The sequence below is a fragment of the Pan troglodytes genome, chromosome 7, assembly GCF_028858775.2.
Source record: "Pan troglodytes isolate AG18354 chromosome 7, NHGRI_mPanTro3-v2.0_pri, whole genome shotgun sequence".
NCBI lineage: Eukaryota > Metazoa > Chordata > Mammalia > Primates > Hominidae > Pan > Pan troglodytes.
The window spans coordinates 18714374-18730284 of NC_072405.2; the positions used below are offsets into that span (position 1 = coordinate 18714374).

Here is a 15911-nt window from a genome sequence, read left to right on the forward strand (position 1 = left end):
ACACAAATGACCTAAGTTGTTTTCTCTGTCTGGATTAAAATATACATGCAAATGAGACATATGAGATAAGCACTATCTTTTCCAGACATCACTGATGTTACATTGGATGTTATGTGAATACAAAACTCTTCAACCAAAGCCTTCTTCACTTTAGTTAAGTCCAGAGCAGACTGTCTGGGTTACATGCATACCTGAGCTAATGCAGCCAAGTAAGAAACACACACTTGGTTAAAATGCTTAAAAAGATGAAGGAGAAGGGAAGACAAGTCCTCTGCTTGGATATCACTAGAGGAGAAAACCCAGACTCAAACACAGATTTTTTTTTCTTTTTTAAAAGAATTGAATTGGACCCAGTGACATCAACAGGAGGTGTGTGGGGGTAAAGAGAATGGAAAGCGGAGAGAAAAATCAAGACAACTCAAATAAGTTAAAATAGAAAGGAGGGGGGTCCAAAGTGAGGAAGGAGAAGTGGAGGGGACCAAGAAACAGGGAGAGAGACTCAGAGAGGAGAAGAAAAAGAAAAGAACATTTTGAGCAGCCTTGGAACTCTCTGTATAACTTCAGGAAGGGATAGTTTGTAAAACCAGGTCCTACCTGTTATGTTGTGTCTTATGCATGATTTTTTAACACTAAAATAAAAACGCTCAGCCAACAGGATAGAATCGACATGGCAGTTTATTTATGTCCCTGTTCTTATGAACATTAGGGGGCTTTTGAGAAGCGTTTGAGGACATTGGCAACTTTATGATACTTATGTTTGTTCTGCCCCTCCATGCCTTTCATCTTTCTGTTTCTCTCTGTTCTTCCTTATTCACCAAACCCACCCAAGATATTCAGGCATATTATTTACTTCCTGAAATATGTGTCTCAAGTGTTTGTTCCACCAGCAGTGGGATAGTAGCGTGTCCACATTGTCCTTTGAGAATGAGAAGTCATCCTGGAGCACAGCTCTTCCCACGCTCCGGGCCCACACACCCAGCCTCACTCCATCAAAGGAGCCCCGCTGCCTGCCCACCCACCCTGGGTGCTTTCTGGCTTGCAGTGCTCTTGGCAGACATGAGGCAACGATTGCTCCCGTCCGTCACCAGCCTTCTCCTTGTGGCCCTGCTGTTTCCAGGTAAAATGGAAAGGTGACCCGGGTCTGGGTGCCAGAATCTCTCTGCAATGGTCATCTGAGGTATGGGAGTCCAGGCTGGACAGGGAGAGATGAAGTCCTTGGAGCATGTATTCCTGGTGGAGCTTTGGGTACGAGTCTCTGAACTGGGTTCATAAATGGCACTCTGAATTGGCTGATGGCACTTGCTTCCCAGGGAAGAGTGTCCCTCCCCGATTCCATTTTCTTATCCTTTTAACATTCCCCTTTCCCTTACAGAGAAGAACATTACATTTTAGGGAATCTTAACAACTGCATTAGTGACACTTGAAATAAATTCTCTGGCTGTGCTGGCTTTGAGGAGGTTCTCAGACTCACCGTTCATGGCATACATTTCTTACACTTCATTCACCTTCTCTCTCTACACATAGGTGCATACAACGCATGTGCACAAATGTGCACACAGACGGAACACTAGCACCCCTCCCAACTCCCCCACCCAATCACCCATGCTCACTCACCTGGTAGACTGTAGGTGCCTCATGCTGACGAGTCTGCCAGGCGGAGGCCTCAGAGCATCCTCAGACGTGTGTTTCCACTTGCACAGGATCGTCTCAAGCCAGACATGTGAACCACTCAGCCACTGAGGCTCTCGGAGAACTCAGGGAAAGAGCCCCTGGGCAAGGCACAAACGGGTTTCAGCTGCTACGCCACGCAGTGAAACGGGACCTCTTACCACCGCGCACCCCACCTTACCAAGGTGAGTCAGGGACCAACACGTGCAACAAGTGCATCCACTGGGGAGACGTAGAGGGAACAAATAGATGGGAAGATGTCTGTGCTGGTCGGGGTGGGTGAGCAGTCATTGTTTGGGGAAGACATGGTGCGGGTGCATTGGGCTGCCCTGCCTGTCAGGGAGACCACGGGGTCTCACAGCTTCCCCTGGGGCTGGATCATTGAGGGCCTTGTGGAACGTGGGAGTATTGAGGGGCCAAAAGGCAATTTATCTGAAGCCACGTCTGTAATTGCTGGCTTCCTCCAAGAACAGGAGCCAGAGGAGACACTGGTGGAAACATGGCCTCCTGCCAGGTTGCAGCCCCATGCCCTTAGCTTTGAAGGTCATTCCCGTTCAAGGAATTTACTGAATACCTACTAAGTTTCAGGTGTCCATTGAGGTCTGGGAAATGCTTCCTGAGGATGCTGGCAGAGAATAGACTGTATTGTCAGTCTACTCAGGCAAGGAGGTAGCAGGAAATGGCAAGGGACAATTGAGCCCACAGCCACTCTTCTGGACTCTTCCAGAAGGGCCAGGCTTCTGGTCAGCCCCCGAACCCCTGGGCAGGACCAGCTTCAAATCCAAAAGAGCCTGGAAGAGCCTGTAGTTTCCAAGATGCTTCTTTAATGCCAAGCTGATTGCTGACCCTAAGACAGGGAAAACTAGGTTAGCAGATCAGTGGGCAAGAGCAAGAAAGACAGGAGGGTGTTGGCAAATTGCTGTGACATCCAGCAAATAAAGTCCTGCTGAATTTGATGCCTGCAGCATCCTACCCAACCTCCCATCCCTTTCTAATTGGCCCACAGTTCCAAAGGACTCATTCATCTGGATCTCCTCCCAAGGGAAGGGAAAAAGAAAACTCAATTATTACACAACAAATATAAACAGGTGCAATAGTAGGCGTGTGTTATTTAGTCTAACAGTATTCCTATGAGACAGGATTATTCCTTCCTTTGGTTAAAGGAGATTTAGTGGGGCAGAGCTATATATCTGGAGTTGATGTTTTAGTTTGGAACTTGAAGCTATTAACTATGGAAAGCTGTTTCATATCCATCCCACCCCCACCCTGTCCCTCATGGCTCAAATGACCACTGTTTGATTCTGGAGATGGTCTTAAGAAGCTAATGTTGGATTTTTTCTTTTTTTAATGCAGAACCTGCATCAGATTTAAAAGTTGTTGACTTCAGGAGAAGTGAAGGCTTCTGCCAAGAATACTGTAATTATATGGAAACACAAGTAGGCTACTGCCCTAAAAAGAAAGACGCCTGCTGTTTACATTAAAACTGATGTTGCTGATATAGAAACAAAGCTCTGCCACTTACCTGTTCTCCGGGGCCACGTTGTCCAATCAGGTGCAGGTTTTTTGCGGAAGTGTCTGAGCAGCAGGGAGCGGAGATATTGCCACTTGTGCCAGACAGTTCAAATATTTTATTGTGGCAAGATAAATGACAAAAATGCTACCTGTGATCTTACAGAAGATGACTTAGCTTGACATGAACCGAATTTTCAAAATCACACAATTTGTGCTAGTAAATGTGGATATCATAAACTTTTATTAGAAAGAATTAAAATAATTTGTTCTTTTATTTAAAAACTATTTTTTGAATACCTACTTCTATTCTAGGTACTGTGCAATGGAGTCCATTCTATTCTAAGTACTGTGAAATGTAGTTGAGGTGTTACGTGTGTGGTCAAACCCATTCTCCATCAGCCCCATCATCTCCTACCTGCAAGCCAGTTCGAAGCCCTGTTCTCTAGCAGCAGCTGAGAGAGTGTGCAGGCAAATGCCTTCTGGGGAGATACTGAGAGCTGGGAGTTACTGCCTGTTCTCTTTGTGCTAAGCCTGGAAGAATACCCTCTGGAAGTCCTCTTGTGCCCCTTTAAAACTACCCATTTGTTCTCTGTGGCCTTAGAAGACACAAAATGCAGAGACCCATTTATGACCCGATGGTGCTGTGCAATTCTAGGCTTTTGGTGTCCTGAACAAAGAACTGGATGTGATACTCAGACAGCAAAGCAAGCAGCAAAAGTGTGTGAAGCGCAGTATTACATTCCCGGAGAGGGGATAGTGGGCTGACTTCTGCCAAATGAGATTAGCATGGCTTCGGTGTACCTTGGGTCTTTTTATGCGTTTTTTTTCCTTCTCTTCGCAAGGCTGCCTGATCTTTTGCCGGTGCCTGCCTTTTGATAGATAGGTGTGTTGCTTAGTTACTTTAGCCTGTGCGGGCTTGTGCATTGTCTCCATCCCATAATTTTAACTACATGCATGATAGGTAGTCCATATGCATGAGCTTTAATGAGCTGATTATCATACAGCATCCTGTTAAGGATACTTTTTCTCTTTAATGCCTATCTCTGAAGAGCTGCCCCTTCCTGGTTTGATGTGGATCTTGCTGGCCATGGGGTCCTTGCTCTCTTCTTTATCTCACTTTTTCTTTTGGCTGCTTCACTTCTGCCTTTCATCTTGCTTCTTGCTCACCCACCCCTTCACCTTGCTTCTGTTTCTGCTTTTATTCACTCTATCCTTTATCCAACTTCCAATTTCCTCTGCAATTCTCCTGCCTCACATTAACTTCTAGAGATAAGTGATTTAGGAGCCAGTCCCCCAGGTGGCAGCTATAAAACTGTGCTTGAAGTATTCTCCTTCAAGGGAGAAGCTGGAGACCTGGATTTCTTGCTGGAGCTAGTCGAGAGGAGCAGGCGCAGTGCCTAGCTATACCTCTGTTCAGGCTCCCACAGGTCTACTGTTCACCCTGCCCCTTTGGCTCCCAGATACAGACCCAGAAGTCAACCCTCAGGCAGCAGATGGGAAAATGGGTAGATAAACCCCTTGCAGGTAGAAACCGGGAGGTGGGCATTTACCTGCCTGCTCTGGCCTCAGCCCAGGGAGAGAGCTGCCAAAAGTGCTTGCAAATCTGTGTCCCACCATCTCTTTGGTGTCTGTGGTTTAGGGAGACCTGCAGATGCCCAGCTCTATCAACCCTGAGCTGGGTGATTTAGGAGCCAAATCCCTGGGTGGGAAGCATAAAGGTCAGGGTACTATATGTGTGGTCCAAACCCTTCACTCCTCAGGGAGAAGCTAGGAGTTGGGACTTCCTTACCAATTAATTGTAAGGTGTTATGCCTGGGATAGGGATTGTGCGGGGAGTGTGTCTCAGCTCTTCCCACCTGTTTTCACATGAATATTTTCTCAGTTGCTTGATGTGTAGTAGTCTTTCAATTAGTCCATGGTTTTCTCTCAGAAAGAACCGATCTGTGTGTTGATATTTCTTTGGTATATCCGTGGAAGGAAGGAAAGGCTGGAGCCTCTTAGTCCACCATCTTGCAGATATCAGTCTGGCACACCCTTGATTACTGTGTAGTTGAGCGTTTTTTCGTTTGTTTATTGATCATTTTTTCTCTTCTGTAAAATTTAATAGTTTTACTGGGTTACTACTTTCTTTTCTTTTTTTTTTTTTTTTGAGATAGAGTTTCACCCTTGTTGCCCAGGCTGGAGTGCAATGGTGCGATTTTGGCTCACCACAACCTCCACCTCCCGGGTTCAAGCGATTCTCCCAGGTTCAAGCAATTCTCCTGCCTCAGCCTTCCTAAGTAGCTGGGATTATGGGTGTCCACCACCATGCCCGGCTAATTTTGTATTTTTAGTAGAGACGGGGTTTCTCCATGTTGATCAGGCTGGTCTCAAACTCCCGACCTCAGGTGATCTGTCCGCCTCGGCCTCCCAAAGTGCTGGAATTACAGGCGTGAGCCACCGCGCCCGGCCAGGTTACCGCTTTATTCTTATCCATGTACATGTGCTCCTTTTATATCTAACCTTACATATTCTTTCCTCCATCAATTATCTTCCCTTTCTCTGGAATGCCTCCGGCTTAAACCCCAGTTATCCTTGAAATATCCTCTCATTATCTTTCAACCATAATTTTCATGCTTTTCCCTTTTGTTCTCTACTTTGCAGATATTTATTTTTATATCAGTTTCTCTTTCTGTAGAGCCCTTCTTTTTTTTTTTTTTTTTTTTTTTTTACTATTTTTGGATTTTGAAGTTCAGTTATTAGATTTTTAATTATTTTTAAATAGTCTTATGTTTGCAAATAGTCTCTTTCTTTCTCAACGTGTGACTTTCTCATGGGATCTAATTCTCATTTTGCTTACCACAGTTTCTCAAATCTCATTAGGAATAAATACATATTGATTGTTTTAAAACTGCATTTTTTCATTGAAATCGCACATATTCCAGTTCAGTTAAGTCTCTTCCAGTTTCTAAAAGTGCTGACTTCACTTCTGCTAGTTTTACACTGACCGCTAACATCTGCTTGGTCATGCAGACCAGCTGTTGCAGGATTGCTTTGGTAGGGTAAGCAAGCGAGTGAGAGGTGGCACAGAATGAATGTGGGTAGAATCTGCTGTTTGTCTTAAACTTTTCTGTAGGGTATCTCTACTTAAAAGAAGTTTCATGGATGTCTTTAATAAATAAATAGGGAAGAAATAATGATATTTGCCTAATCTGTCCATAAAATCTTCATCAGTGATAATTATTTTAGGCTCAAGTTAATTAATAATAAACTGCACATCACAAAACTCTGAGCTCATTATTCTCTTTGCAGCTTTCTTTAATCCCCATAAATTAAAACTTCCTGCAAATATTGTTATGTATTAGATTGCTACAAAAGTAATTGTGGTTTTTGCCATTGAAAATAACGGTCAAAACCGCAATTACTTTTGCACCAACCTAAATATAAGCATCTGGGTAAGAATCAGGATCCTGGGGCTCAGCATAGGAAAGAAACTAGGTACACAGAGCCCTTTACAGAATGCCACCTTTCCAGGCTTTTTTTCTGAACAAAGATGTTCCTTAATCAACTTATATATGGGCACACTCACACGGGGCTGATAGCCACGGATAATGAAGGTATATGAAACTAGTCCTCACATACAAAACCAGAAGCACTGGTAACTTAAATAACCTCTTTGTAAAGCAATCTCAATATGTATGTAAGATATAAAATACTTGTTCTCATTGTTTCAGTTATTCTGCTCAGAAATTATCCTGGGAAATAAAAAATACTTTGAGAAACCAAAAAAAAAAAAAACTCTAAAAAGTTCAAAATGGAGCACTACATTAGCAAACTACAATAAATCTACTCAGAGATATTACATATTCCTTAGGTATAATAAATATAACACAGTGAAAAACCATCAAAATGCATAACATTTTCAAAATACTTATATGTCCTAAAAATTATGATACCAATGTTCACATATTTGATATAAAATTAACTGTGAAAAGTATGCTTAAAAACAATAAAGTTTCTAATGTTAAAATTATTGGTGATTTTTAGATATTTGCACCTTTAAAAATACCATCAAGTTATTGCATTACTCTTAAATGTTAAATATACATTTGTAAGAACAAAATTAATGTGCCTAAAAATAAACATATATATGTATATACAAAGATATCACTTAATTATAAGCAAAGACATTCTGTTGTAGACTTAAGTTGCATCCAGAAACTCACAGAGTTAACATAAGAAAGCGCTTCCTGGGCAGTAAGATGATAAGACTCCTTGTTTGCATAGCGGTGAGTAAAAATAAAAAAAAATTTTATAAAAAGATGATATGACATTTAAAGCATGTTACCCAGGGAGATTTTGGAGCCTACCTGGGATTCATAAAAAACAGGTAGAAACTGATTTTTTTTTCCTCTCATTCTTTGATATTATAATATTTGCAGTGCTGGGTTGGGGACAAGGGGAGGGAGAGCATTAGGACAAATACCTAATGCATGTGGGGCTTAGAATATAGATGACGGGTTGATGGGTGCAGAAAACCACCATGGCACATGCATATCTACGTAACAAACCTGCACGTTCTGCACATGTATCACAGAACTTAAAGTAAAATAAAATAAAAATAAATAAAAATTACAGACATTAAAAAGAAAATGTGCCATCCTGCTTGGAGACAACTGAATAAATATAATGGGTTCTCAAGGTCAGTCCTGAGCCAGCAATTCCATTAGTTATGCATTCTTTGTTCTCACAGCAGCTTTTTAGTACAGGCCCCTGAGCCCTGATGAGGTTGTATGGCCACCAGTTTTACGCAGTGGGAAGAGGTCCTTAGACAGGAGCTTGCTGGAGGCTGTCTCAGAACGCCCTGCAGCACACCTGACTGCCTTGTATTCCACTCTGCACGCCCACCTTCCGCGCAGCGTCCTTCCCTCCCCTGCACCCCAGCAGCTTTCCCCGGGATTTGATCCTTCTGACTCATCCATTGCTCAGAGAGTCCCCATCATCAGGAAGCCTGTCTTCTCTTCAATGCCTGAGGTTTGCAGGACAAGGAACAGGTGGGCAGGCTCAGTCAATTCCACCCCATTGCACCTCGTGTGACATAAATAATGGGCGCTTCTAATCTTTTCTTCCTGTCCCTACATGTGGTCGTCACTGCAACTCTGCAGGCTTGACCTGCTCTCACCTGGCTTATTTTTACCTCTTTGGGTCATGGGAAATGACCTTCTGCACCCAGGGAATCTCCCTTAGTTGATAAGACCAAAATGGAAATAAATAATAAGACCAAAATGGGAAGTTAGTGTGCCTTCATAAAGAGAGATTAAATTCATGAACACAAACCCTGCCTCTTTCTTGAAAACCCAAAATACATAAATAAATAAAACCTCCGGAGCAAGAGGAGTAACATTAGCATTGCCCATGAGGATAAAAAAGTGGGGAGAAACCCCAGCTGACTTTTTCATCATCCCAAAAGGAGACACCAGTAAGCAGCCACTGGATTTGCCAGCTGTGCACATTTCATATATATGGAATCATACAATATGTGGTATTTTGTGCCTAGCTTATTTTACTTAATGTGAGATTTTCAAAGTTCCTCCATGTTGGAGAATGTGGCATTACTTCTTTTCCTTTTGTGACTAAATAATATTGCATTGCATGGATGCGCCACACTTTGCTTACACATTCATCAACTGATGCACATTTGCATTGCTTCCACCGTTGACACTTGTGACTAATTCTGCTATGAACACTACACTCATGTACAGGTTGCTGTTTGAACACCTATTTTCACTGCTTGTATGTATACACCTAGGAGTTGAATTGCTAGGCCATATTGGTAACTCATATTGTTTAACTTTCTGAGGAACTGCCAGACTTTTCCACAGCAGCTGCACCACTGTACATTCCCAGCAGCAACATATGAAGGTTACAATTTCTCCACATCCTCACCAACACTTGCTGTTTTCAAAAATTTTGTTTTGTTTTGTTTCATTTTGAGACAGAGTCTCGCTCTGGCGCCCAGGCTGGAGTGCAGTGGCCCGATCTCAGCTCACTGCAACTTCCGCCTCCCGGGTTCAAGCGATTCTCCTGCCTCAGCCTCCTGAGTAGCTGGGATTACAGGCGCCCACCAGCATGCCTAGCTAATTGCCCGGCTAATTTTTGTATTTTTAGTAGAGATGGAGTTTCACCATATTGGCCAGGCTGGTCTTGAACTCCCGACCTTGTGATCCACCAGCCTTGGCCTCCCAAAGTGCTGGGATTACAGGTGTGAGCCACTGCTTCTGAAGTTTTATTTTTTTTATGACTGTCCTAGTAGATGTGAAGTGATATTTCATTGTGGTTTTGATTTGCATTTTTCTAATGACTAATGATATTGAGCATCTTTCGTGTGCTTGCTGGTCATTTGAATTTCTTCTTTGGAAAAATCTATTTAAGTCCTTTGTCCATTTTTAAGTGTGTTGTTTGTCTTTTTGTTGTTGAATTGTATCAATATTTTTTAAAATACAGAAACATTTTTTCTACTATCAAATGTTTGCAAACCCAAAGTTATCTTTCCTCTCTTCTCCTTACACTCTTCTTTTCCATTCATGAGTATGATGCACATCAGAATAATTAGCTTGTGTGTTGGGACAAATTGAACTCTATTTCCTTTCAACTATGCAATTATATGAACCTATGAACCTATAACCAGATATTAACAAAATTAGCCAATACGCGTGATTTTCTAGTTTGATTTCTTTGAAATGATATGCCTTATTCTTCAGAATTATCCACAAAATAGTTCCGTGGGGATTGCTTTCTGGGTCTGTGATTTGGAAATGGATTCAAGTCTGGAGGAGAAGGTACATGATAAAATTTAGTACTATTAATTTATTTCTCCCCCAAATGAATTTATTTTCCAACATAGTTTATTGTTTCCAAACTATATAGAAATTTTCTAAACTATAATTTCACAATGATTTGATCAGTAACTGCACTACTAGAAAAAATATGCCATCCACCTTTACCTTGGATCCTTTCCAAATAACGTATAGTATAAATAGAAAGAATGAATGTAAAGTATAAAATATGCATTTTATTGTTTTATCTATAAGTCATCTTAGTGACTTTTAAAAAATGACTCAAATTTTTGAATATCCACACTCAGTGTTTTTATCAAACAATGGTTCATGTATCATACAGCCACTTTGTCCATGCACAGGATACATTCAGAATTGTCATTATTCCTTGGGACCCTTGAACTTAGGGTATCATCTTGGTGTGGAAGCCAATTTCCCTAAGGGGCAAATGAAACTGCTTTTCTTTCTTTCTTTTTTTTTTTTTTTAATGAGAGATTTCAGAGATATCTTCAGAACAAATGCTCCACAGAGAAAGAATTTCACATTTTAATCGACTTTTTAAAGTACTGAGTTGGACCCTCACAAATATTCATAACTATTTTACAATTACTTAGTACATAGCTAACATTCAAGGTAACTTTTTCTCTCTCTCTTTTTTTTTTGGTGGAGGGTCAAAAGCAGCTTGGAGTGCCCAATTTTCCCTAAAGTCTTAACTTCAAAGGTGATTTTGCAAGGTACAGAAAGGTCTGTGAGTCAGAGAGTCCCTGCCAGGGCACATTGTCCTGCTTAATCTCTCCAGAGGTGGAAAGTTCAAAATGAACACCCAGCCCCTGCCTCTTTGAGATGCTCACACTGTTCACCCATGCAGAAATTCCAAGACCACTGCTTGATGTCTCTTTTTCAAAATCCATGTCTAGGTAAGACTCATGGTGAGATATGGTTGTTGTAGACTGGTTAAATAATGCAGAAGACAGCTTGCAGAAAATATGATGTGTCTAATCTGAAGAATAACAAAGCTCTGCAAGCTATAACAAGTAATATAGGAAAGTCCAGAATGATATCTAGAGTCTGCTATTGTTTACATAAAAATGGGGTATGGATTCATCTCTGCTTCCATACACATGGGACACCTCTGGAAGGATTAATAAGAAGCTAACAGCAATTGTTATGAAGCCCAGGGGGATAGGAGAGAAGACATCCTTCTCACTTGCCCCTTTTGCTTAAGAGAATTTTAAGGGAAATAAATCTAAGTGATCCTGGGACTAAAATCAAATAGGGGCAAAATGTGCAGCTTTATCCACTGTGTGTTTTAATACCACATATTATATAAACCCACACACAAAAATATCATGTCCTTGCAGATTCTGTTTTCACAACTCCCAGCACCCCAGAGCCCACAAACCTCCCTCCAGCCCAGGATGACACAGCCCTGTGGTTGCCGGGGGCTCTCTGCATCCCTCACTAGACTGTCACCTCCGACAGCGGATAACTTCATCAAATGAGAGAAGAGCCTGTCCTCTTCCTCCAAAGTAGACAATATCCTGGCTCTTCATAAATAGGTGAATTTTGCCAAATTTTTGGAATAATGTGGTATGTTGTCTCTGTTTTTTTTTTCTTTCAGCATAGCGTTTGTGAGGTTCATCCACGTTGTTGTACACATCTTCTTGTTTTTCTATTCTTGTTGTGGTGTGGAAATACATTGTGTTTTGTTGTTGTCATAATACACTATTTGGTTGCATTCTCTTGGCTGCAAGGAAATGTGCTACAATGAACGTTCGTGCACATGTCTCCTAATGCACGTGGGCCTATGTTTCTGTTGGTAGATGGGAGTCATGTTGCTGGGAAATAAGCTAATTATCTGCTCAACTGTGGTGGACACCGCAGCTTTCTGAAGGCGGAAAATATATCTTTACACAACCATGTCTCTAGCACCTAGCACAGGGCTTGGCACTAAGTAGCCACACCTCAACGTTGGTTCACTTTCATCTTCAATATCCGTATATGGAATTATTGGTTGATCCCTGCTTCTCTGAATATCCGGAAGCCAGTCTATTTTTAGGCAGAAAGGGAAGAGTAGTCAGTAACCTTCTGCCCACAGCCTTACTCAGTAGAGCAGATAAATATGCTCATGCTGATCAGTATTCCCAAAAACCTATAAATGTCCCATTTTGTGCCTTCTCCGCTCCATTTCATTCCATCATTCATCATATTTGCTCTCCTTCACGGGAGGGCAGGGAGGTTCAACGGACCTTAAAACATGAAGGTCTTTTTTCTGTTTGCTGTTCTCTTTTGTTTGGTCCAAACAAACTCAGGTAAATGTCTCCTGGTTAGCCCTGGGGAAGGTAGTGCAGGAATTCCATTTATGTGTGTGTCTATATGGACAGTGGGTAGGTGTGTCTGTATGTTGTTAGTGGATGCAGGTGGGCCACTGTGGGGCTCAGTCTTGGACAATTTTGATCTCCCCTGTGAAGTTTTTTAAAAGCTAAATAAGTGTTATAAAGGTCTTGACACAAGACAAAGGGGTATGCTTGCTCTGATACAAGTGGCAAGCACTCACTGCAGTCTGAGAAAAGTTTTCAGAAGGAAGTTATAGTCATATGAATGTCAGAGCTGGAAGGGAATCAGAGATTGTCTATAGCAGCCCCATGCTCTACAAAAAGAAAACCAAAGTCCAGAGAAAGTGTTAATTTACCACTGTGCAATGAATCTTTATGGTCATAGTAGGTCTTCAAACTTATAATATTCCCCCTGCTTGCACATAGAACACATTTTACAGATGGGCAAGCTGAAGTGTAACCAGTTAAATGAGTTGTCTAAGGAGACATAATGAGATCTTGGAAGAAGTAAGACCAGAATCCAGGTCTCCACGCTTCCAGGCTGGGGGCTCTTCTGTCTTGACTAAAGGTGGACCCCCCACCTTCTTCACTTTGCCGTCTCCTCCAAGCTGTGACAGGGCTGAGATGATACAGAATCAGGGATTAGACCCCGTTTGGAGGTTGGATGTTGTACAAGAGTGTTTTCCTAATCACGCAAGACCAACACTGTGCTGTTGTTGTTGTTGCTGCTGTTGTTGCTGCTGTTTAAAGTCATCGTACGTGGCATTTGCAGATCTGACATAAGTAAGATCTTTCTTTCAACCATCTCTTGCCCAATGTCCTGTTGTTATAAAAATTTAGGTGGTCATTTGTGACTTACAAGCCCACAGGTCCTGGTGAGGAGAGAGGTTTTATTTTCTCCTTTTCGTTGTAGGACATAAAACTAAAAATTGGGCCATAAGTTGAGAATGGGTTAATACCTCTAATTTCCTTAGAGACCAAGACCTGTCCTATTCTGGACCACTTCTGTTTTCCAAAACTTCCTTTGTTTCCTTCTAGTGCACATCTCTCACCAGGAGGCTCGAGGACCCTCATTTAAGATCTGCGTGGGCTTTTTAGGGCCTAGATGGGCCAGGTGAGCATTCATAAAACACACCCTATCATCCTCCTGGCAACATTTCAGATATAAATTATCGTTCCTGTTTTAAAGCTAAGAGGCCAAAGTTCGGTTAAACTGGGGCTTGTCCAAAAATACTTAGCCTTGTCAGAATATATAACCCTTGGCAGTGGGCTGGGGTCATCTTCTATTCTCTGCACTATATGAGTTAAATGTCAACTCTCTTCTGTTGTATCCATAGGGGATGTTCCACTGGGAATTAGAAATACCATCTGCCGTATGCAGCAAGGGATCTGCAGACTTTTTTTCTGCCATTCTGGTGAGAAAAAGCGTGACATTTGCTCTGATCCCTGGAATAGGTGTTGCGTATCAAATACAGATGAAGAAGGAAAAGAGAAACCAGAGATGGATGGCAGATCTGGGATCTAAAATATAAGCTCCCGGAAGGCAGGGATGTTGAAGTATCCCAAGGGCTTAAAGGAATGTGTAGCTTATAGTAGGTGTTCAATAAATATTTGTTGAATGAATTTAGCACCAAAGGTGAAGAGCTGATAAAAGACATTTTTTTAACTTCCTTACTTCTCCGTGTACTGCCTTTTCAAAGGGGTCTCAGAATTTTGTGATATTCCACTTTCCTTTCCTAATCAAGGGAATGTCTCTTAAGTATCTGGAGATGGGAACCGACTAGAAACCAAGCTCCAAACTGATTTTCAGAGAGACATAAATGCAACCAATCTGCTGCTCTGTTTTCCATCTGATGACATCTTTCTTACCACACCCAGCACTAGCCTTCTCCTGCTTATTCACCCAGAGGGTAATGCACCTTATCCCTTTTCCCTTTATGCCTCCTCAAGCAATAACACCAACAGGTCACATTTCAGTAGGATAGTATTGTTTTCAAGCATTTACTCTTAGGCTATTTCAATTTATTAATACAACAAGCTGATAGTGTGTATAATAGGGGGTAAGCGGGTCCATTTTAGGAATGAAAGAAAAACGAAAATCATCAGGTGAAGCACATTTCCCCCAGGCTAGCAATTCATAAATGGCATTCTCAGTATGCCTATCAGCCAGCATTCATTCTTCTATGATCCTTCTAAAAAACATATTTCTGTGTAATTGGAGCAAGGCAGGGCCCCTGTTCATGGAGATTCCTGAATGCTTAGCTGCCTTTTGCCTTTCTCTGGATCCTGCTTGAATTTGTTGAATACTAGTTCCAATGGTAGTGAATACCAATTACAAGCAAGGAATTTAAAAAATAATAAAAACAAACGTGCTGAGAGATAGAGACCACATGCCAAGCTTTTTCCTGACTGACAGGTGGCTTGGGAAGATGCTCTGTGTTCCTCTTTCTGTCGCTGCCTGAGTCCAGTGTGCTCCTGAATGAGCTGAGGTGCTGTAAAGAGCCCTCTAGAATGTATACTTTGGGGCTACAGTCTCAATTCCCAGCTCAAGTTGCAATGAATATTTGTCATCTTGCCTTTGGCCTCTCGCAGCCTCTTCTAAACTCACTCTTGTTTTTTTTTTTCTTTTCTAAATGCAATCAGACAGACCTCTGGAAGTGCACAGAGTAAGTCTCTCTTAGGCACAGGCACCTCTGCAGGGCTCTCTGTCATGCCTCTAGAGGGGAGAGCCATTGTTCCATCCCTGAAGGGAATGACTTCCTGAAGGGCATTGGCCCCTATTAGCCTTGGCTCAGAGTGAAACGCAGCAAACGTGCATGCCTCAGAACTGGCAGACACATTCTCAGCCAGGAGTGCCACCAGCCCACACCAGCAGATCTGTGTACCAGAAACACAAAATAAAATGAAGGGCCACTGGGGGGCTGGAGCCTGGTTCCATAAGGATGGGACTTCTGAGCAGGTGCCGTTAGACAGCAGCCCCTTCTTTTGGCCTCATGTTCCTCAGAAATGAAATGAAGGAGCTGGGCTCGATCTCAGACCCCATCAGAGCACAGCAGCCTGGGGGTGTGGAAGCAGAGCCTCACCCAAGGACCAAGGGGTCTCCACCAGGTGAGATGGGGAGGATGGGAACCCCGTCCCTCCCTGCCAGGGTGCTGCAGGTGAGAACCCCCAGGGAGCCCTCCGCAGAGTCCAGGGCCAGCCAGCAGGGCACTCGCGTGGGCCCTAGGCTGTACTATTTAATATTTTTAAGGTGGACCTTGGGCCTGGGCTGATCTAAATTGTAGAAAATGTCATCTCCCTCTTATGTAAAATTTCTCCAAAGGAAGTGTTTGTCCACCTGTAAGGCATGGTAAAAAACTGGTACCTATGGCATTGCCCAGCACAAAACAGGCTGTCTGGGAGTGTTTGCTGAGGCTTCCGGGAAGCAAACATGGAAGGGAAGGGAAGGGAAGGGAAGGGAAGGGAAGGGGAGGGGAAGGGAAAGGAAGGGAGGGGAGGGAAGGTGGTGCAGGCTCCTGGAGTCCTCAGTGGTGAGCTCCGGAGTTGCTCTGTTCCCTTTTTAATTTTTGTTTACTTTTTG

General features: G+C 42.6%; 1 protein-coding gene across 9 annotated transcripts; it reads left to right on the forward strand.

Annotated features, from left to right (window-relative positions):
• Positions 1–1019: 1019 nt before the first annotated feature.
• Positions 1020–14006, forward strand: SPAG11B (sperm associated antigen 11B). 9 transcript variants are annotated; one of them, XM_063815972.1, is made up of 7 exons: positions 1057–1117; positions 1701–1853; positions 3022–3104; position 4904; positions 7342–7448; positions 9921–9998; positions 13669–13863. In XM_063815972.1, exons 1-7 carry the CDS (start codon positions 1057–1059, stop codon positions 13861–13863), a joined length of 678 nt encoding a protein of 225 aa, XP_063672042.1.
• The last annotated feature ends 1905 nt before the right edge of the window (positions 14007–15911 follow it).